Source organism: Ceratina calcarata, unplaced genomic scaffold, assembly GCF_001652005.2.
Source record: "Ceratina calcarata isolate Rehan_Ccalc_2016 unplaced genomic scaffold, ASM165200v1 scaffold1, whole genome shotgun sequence".
NCBI classification, from domain to species: domain Eukaryota; kingdom Metazoa; phylum Arthropoda; class Insecta; order Hymenoptera; family Apidae; genus Ceratina; species Ceratina calcarata.
Window position 1 is genome coordinate 315,534 of NW_017130860.1, and position 6,678 is coordinate 322,211.

Genomic DNA, 6,678 nt, shown 5'->3' on the forward strand with positions numbered 1-6,678 from the left:
TGCGTTCTTCCTTTCTTCTTTCTTTCTTCCTTGTCTCTCGTTTGTTTTTTTCCTTTTTTTATTTATTTAATGCAAAACTCCTACTACAATGATAACCGACGCCACGGGGTCCTCGTTAACACTAAAAACTCTTTTGTGCGCCCTTTGTATTTGCGCGTGCACACGAGCCACCCCGGGACCAACGTATATACAACATTATTAGTTTTTCATTATTTGTTATTTCTTTTTACTCGCTGTTTCTACCCCACCCACTCTCTCTCCATCTGTTTTCTCCAGTCTCTCTTTGTCCCTCCCCGACCTCCTGTCGCGTCGTCGCGTTCTTCGTTTTGTTATATAGTTCCCTCTTCGGTCGTTCCCTCTCGCTTCTTCTCCTCGGTGTTCCACGACTTCTATCTCTGTTTCTTCTACTTATTTATAGTTTCATCAGCCCCTTCTTCCCCGCTATCTAGGTCTAGTTTCTGCTCCGTGATCACCTAAACCCACCCCTGTGTCATCCGCTGGCTGTGTCCGGATTTGTTGCTGGTCGTTTGCTGGTTGATTCTTTCCCTCTTTCTTTTCTTCTTTCTTTTTATACGTGAATTTGTTCATGCAGGAGAGTACGGGCTTCTGCTAGAATCTACCTTACAGAAGTAGGCACAGCGATTTCTTTTTCTGCTTCACCTTCATCTGAGGCGACTTTTTGTTGATTTGCCGCACCAAGTCGTAGAAGACCTGAAACAAGCCAGGTTTTCACGGTCGGTGAGTCGTCTCGTTGGAACGAAGTTACGGAGAAATCCGGTTTGCCGAAGCGAACGAACTAGCGCTTCCGATTTATTAACGCGTGCTTCGGCATTAAAAACTATGGAACGCCGTTATAAATTAAAAGAGGAGGGCTGTCGCGGCAACGAGAATAATTTTTCTAGGAGAAACGAGACTCGTAGATGACGTAGCAATTATGTTGCGCGTAAAATATTGTTCCTTCCGCTTCATCGTTTTGCAAAGTTCCCACTAACGAGGTAGAAGAACTATATTCCAATTTTAGCTGTTCGTCAGTCGCGAACTTCATTTCTATTTGACTTGAAATTATAAGTCGTAACCGGTGTAATAAAACGAATCGGCCGCGTGCCTCGAAAGAGTGCAAGTTTACGTAAATAGATTCTGTCCGTCGAAAGTTAACACGTGAATGTGAATAAAAATTTATTTCGAATAATCTACAGTGAAAGTTAATCGATCAGAAACTTATCAATCCTCGGAACACGCCTTTGGTAATCATTTCAGTATTTCGATAAAGCGTTGTTTGCCAAAAAATTGGTTTATGCGGCAAGGTTTATGAGAAGCAGGGATCGTTCGAACGATTCTTTCATCTTCAACAAATGAATTTTAAATCATAAGTCGTACTCTGTACAAAGAATGAAACAAGAGTAGAGCAAATCGCATTCCTACACATAGGCGAACGCATTCCCACATTCAATTAGAATATCTCGGAGCGCCGTAACGGTCTTCAACTCCCACGCGTAGCGTCAATTAAAAACCAACAATAGTCTCGTGCAAGTATACTGTTATTTCGTAACAACCTACTATTTTTTGTTCCCTTTCTCTCAAACCTTGCACAGTTCTGTTTAACTATACCACTAGCTTACGGCACTTTACGCGAAAGTTGATTCGGTTTACAATCAGACCCGAAAGAAACGTGAGGGATAGAAGTACTCACATCGTAAACATTAATTTTGGCTTTGGCAGAGGTCTCCATGAAGGCGCTGTTAAATTGCCGGGCAAGGTTGACGCCCTGGTCTTTGCCCACCACCCTCTCGTCCTCTAGATCGCACTTGTTGCCCACCAGCACCATAGGCACGTCATCTGTGTCCTTTACCCGCAGGATCTGTTCCCTGAGGTCCAGCAAGTCGTTGAACGTCGACTGCGCCGTTATCGAGTACACTAACAGGAAACCCTGCCCGTTTTTCATGTAAAGGTCCCTCATGGCTGTGAATTGTTCCTAAAGGACGAGGGGTTCAGTTAATTTATAGCCCTTCTGCTCGAGACTGAATACGGAGTTATGGCTTTTGAATTGCTACTCGGCGACGAGTGCCGCCTTTACTTTAAAAAAAAAAAACTCGGTTCCAAGATAAATTTACACTGGGTGTGTCGAGCGAAAACCCGGACTAATTTTAATCTAACAATTCGTCGAAGAAACAGCAGAGTGGAGAAGAGAGTCATGTAGTGTAGAAAAACTCACCGTTCCCGCTGTGTCTAGGATTTCTAACATACATTGTTGACCGTCGACCTCGAGCTGTTTGCGGTAGCTGTCCTCGATCGTCGGATCGTACTTCTCGACGAAGATGCCTTGGACTAACTGGACAGTGAGGGCGGACTTGCCTACGCCTCCACTGCCCAACACCACTATTTTATATTCACGCATCTCCTTGCCCTAATTCTGTGTGCGCCTCTGGTCACAGCCGAGGGGTCACCGAATCCGCCACGTTTTGCTCCACTCCTTTGCCTTCTCTTGAAACTGATCTGCAACGAAATCGCGAAAAATCTCATAGATTTCAAGGATAAACCGCGTCCGAAATTTCTACGGTGAAAGAATAAATAAAATCCGCTCGTGAACAACGTTCGAAATTCCCTCATCATGACCAATGACAGCGAGAGAGGAATAAAAGAGAGCCGCGTGCTTTTTTTCGCACCTCTATTGTTCGCACCTCGCTTCGAAAAACTTTTTCCCGAACCTTTGTTTGCGAATGAAGGATGGGTTGCCGCGGGGTTCACCTACATTTTCATACCGTCACCGAACGATATAACGTTTCTGGTTTCCCTACGCGGCCGGCAATAGTAGTCGTTATAAACTGCTTCGAATTAATTCCAGAATAAAACCATCTTTTAGAAAGGGATCTCGTTTCTCTGCTTACTTTTTCTGTTTGCCTCGCGACCTGTAAAAGAGATGAGGAACACGGTGGCCGCGTCGGGGATTAAAAAAAAGCGGATTTGAGAAATCAGCCGAGGCGACTGATATGAAAAAACTAGAAGATTATTTCCATCGGATTTGAAAATGTGATTTGTCAACGACTGGGGCGAGCAGTAGATTTGATTTCGACGCATTTATAGAAAAATCGAATGTGGAAATATTTCATTTGCCGAATTCACGTTTCGATTCATACCCCTGATCCCTTCATTTCCGGTGGCCAGACGGCTATCAAAAGTACGCTGTGTAAATAGCAATTAATTTCTGCGATAAGCAATCGTCGACCGGTTTGAACAGGGTTAATTAATCGATGAGACGATTAACAAAATGTAAATCGTCCAGCGTCCGGGGAAGAATTATCGATTGAAACCAGAGAATCACGTGGCTTGAGGCATTTAAAACCGTTGCGAGTTGGAAATCACGTGTCCGCCCGCTCTCGGAGTTTCTTCGCTGCTCCGCTCATCGTTTAAACTAGCGCACTGCGCCTGCCTGGTACACGCAATGCGCCATTTATCTTAAAAACTAGACAAACTCGGCCGGCGCACACGTTTCGTAACGAGAATTGGGTCGTCCGAAGGTTTCAACAATTTTTTTAGACCATCGACTCGCAGTTGTAAACGGTCTCGCAAAGAGGTACATGCAGAATGCTTATCCCCAAATTAAGGGATTTAGACTGGAAAGTAGAGGAACAATTCCAGAGAGAAGAAAAATAGAGAACGTACAGTGATGACATGACTAGCTTTAGATAGTTAGAAACGAAGAAGCTGGACGATGTATCAGATTAGTAGAGAATCTAAAGAGCGAATCGAGGTGGCGGGAAGACAAAAGGAGAGATGGAGAAACAAAGAAACGAGAAAAAGGGAAATGAGACAGAGAATCGAGCACGAGTACATAAGTACACGAGCCCTGGAAAACAAGGCGAGAGCAGGGATTGGCCAGCGATACCAAAATGGCGACGAGAACACGGCCAATCCACGGGCACGAATTTCTTTCTACCAATTCGTCATTGATTTTAGGTTTATGAATGGGACCCTGCTTACGCTACCTCGGCTTTTTCAAGATACTACGAGACCGAACGGCATCTCGGCCTTAAAGAGAATCTTCCACCGCAGTAGACCGGATACACGAATAGTCTCATCAACCAATCTATTTGTTTCTCTCCAGTTTTATAGAGCCTCAACGCCTCTTATAAACGCGCGTTTTTACATTTTTCATTCATCGGTAACGAGAGAAAACGCAACCGCGTGTTTCCATTTAAACCCGAGCTTACGTTCCGTTCCGTGAAAATGCGCAACCCCAGAGAGAGGAATAAATATTTCCAGGAGCGTCCAGAATTGCTCCCTCGTAGGAAGACGCTTGCACGAGTTCAACGATTCCATTTGCACGCACTCCCTCCTTATCGGCGTCTATTCGCGAGATGGAAAAAGGGTGAGAAGAGAATGACGAAAGGGAGAAAACGGGAGATCGGTAGAATAATTTAATATCGGAACGGTTCTGGCTGGGTAATTTGTACTCCGGTGAAAATGCAATCTGTACGTCTTAGCGATGGTGTGCGAAGACGATCAGAGGGAAATCGTATCGCTAATAGAAGATTGAATTTTTGTCGAGACTGGAGGAGATCGAATCGCGACTAAATAACGTCGCATGCAATCGAATGTTAACGAACGAATCACTGCGTGAAGTAATACGTATTTCACTTTTTAGATTCCGTTATCAAATTTTTCAGTTGACGCAATAACACGATTATCCGTGATCGATCAAAAATGACACGTCGACACGAGATTCCGTTCTCAATTTCTCTGATATTACGGATACTCGAACGATACTGGGGCAAGCCGGATAGCAATCCTGAGTTTGGGACGAAGACACGGAGGAACAGAAGGTACGTGCTGGAAGCTGGTAACACAACGTCCAGCTTCTTCGAATTCCTGATCAAAGCGATTTTATGCATGCGGGTCAAGAATTTCACGACTGTATTACTTGATGGTTCGCGAACTGCAATTAACCCTATTTCGTCTCGAGTTAATATACAGTGCTACAGACAAACGAGAAAAAGCCTTTTCTGTCCCATGAATTCCTGAGTTCCAGTCTGAATTTTCTAGGCATACAATCGCGTCAAATATGAAGCACTGTGTCAGCTATTATTCCTTCTAAAGTCTAAACAAAAATTGTTTAGATATGTCTCTCGAATCTAAATTCAGGAAGGAATCGCGTGACTCACGGGATTGATCGGTAATTGAATCGTGCATCAGCAACAAGTCGATGATATCGACTGTCCTGTCGTTTGGCTGTCGTCCAAAAAACTTTCCACCCGCCGGGAAAAATATATCGGTATCTGCATACGTCCGCAGAGGACGTTTGACCTGTGACCCACATTTCTAGTACCACCCCCGACGACCGAATTTCGAACGGAGACGATTAGAACGTCGGCTCTAGTTCCAACAAGTTAATCAGACATCGCGTAATTAGTATCTGATTAAAATCCGATGATAGCGTTGCCGAAATCTCGGTAGAACGCGGCTAATGAAAAGGTAACGCAACGTTTCCCAAATAACCGCGAGACAATGAAATTAATTAAACTAATTTCCTGACCAGTGAAATTTATAACGGGCCCGAAGAGCCGGCTAGAAATGTTAATTAAAAGATCACAGCTAATTACAGCGTACACAAGCATTCCCGTTTCATTCCGATCTCTGCCAATGCTAACCGATAAATTAATTGCCTCCAGCGAATTCTTTACTTCTACACGCCGGAGGTGTTTCAATGAATTTTACACGAAATTACAGTAGTATTTTATAATAAGTAAAAGTAAACAGTATGGATTGTGGGAGCAAGATAATAATCACTTAAAACTTCTCATCCCCTGAACGGACTACTATTGTAATCAGTTTTGTCTGTTTCGAATCTTATAACATGCAGTAATGTATTGTAAAAACGAACAATTCTTATTAATAAATTAATGAAAACGAATCTTAGTATTTTTACTTCGCGATCCTTGGCCGAACGACCAATCCTAATTCTTCACTTGGTATTGTTTCCGAGACTCAGGAGCCAAACGAAGATCTACGAGAAATAGAATTTTTATATCTTAAATTACAAACTGGTTAATAAATTCCGATTAATAAATGAATGAAAACAAATATTTTATTTTGCGATTCTTGACACCAAATATAATCGAAAGCAGCGATCACATATTGTATTCGGTGAAACTACCGAAAAATGTGGCCATGTATTCAGACGCTACTGTATTTTAGTTGGAATCCGTGTGCCTGTGCATTTACAGACCGCAACTATCACGATCGGACATCTTGACATTGGTGCGTTTAATTAAAGGCGATGAAGACTGATCAGAGTTCATTCAAGTCGAGTGACAAAGTTACGATTCAACGACGTCCGAACGAGCATCCATTCCCGCAAAATACAAACAGAGAAAAGAGAGAATTGATCATTTTAATACAACGTGGGATTTCAGAAGTCGATTGATTAATCGGAAACGCGAACTTTTTTTCACGCGATAATTGAGAAATCGCTCTTCAGGCATATCGTGTACTTATCTCGATTTAACGATACTCGGAATGTTGCGTGAGTTACAAGTTGAGACGATGTACGTTAATTGAGCGCAGAAAATTCTGTCGTATACTTGAGGATGTATTGGCTATACAGTCAATCCCAAAAGTTTATGCACTTTAGAAACGCATTTTTTAAAAAGAAATCAGACGTCGGAAGAACAATGCTAATAA

The 6,678-nt window shown here is 42.8% G+C and overlaps 1 protein-coding gene across 1 annotated transcript in view; it reads right to left on the minus strand.

Moving 5' to 3' along the window:
• Positions 1-7: 7 nt before the first annotated feature.
• The window catches only part of Rap1 (RAS oncogene family member Rap1), a 21,085-nt gene continuing 14,414 nt past the window's right edge, over positions 8-6,678 (minus strand). Inside the window, exons 2-4 of the mRNA XM_018030360.2 lie at positions 2,213-2,493; positions 1,691-1,972; positions 8-711 (exon numbers count right to left, since the gene is read on the minus strand). Of these exons, the coding sequence (XP_017885849.1) occupies positions 622-711; positions 1,691-1,972; positions 2,213-2,395 (555 nt within the window). The 5' untranslated portion in view covers positions 2,396-2,493 and the 3' untranslated portion in view covers positions 8-621. The remainder of the gene's footprint in view (positions 712-1,690; positions 1,973-2,212; positions 2,494-6,678) is intronic.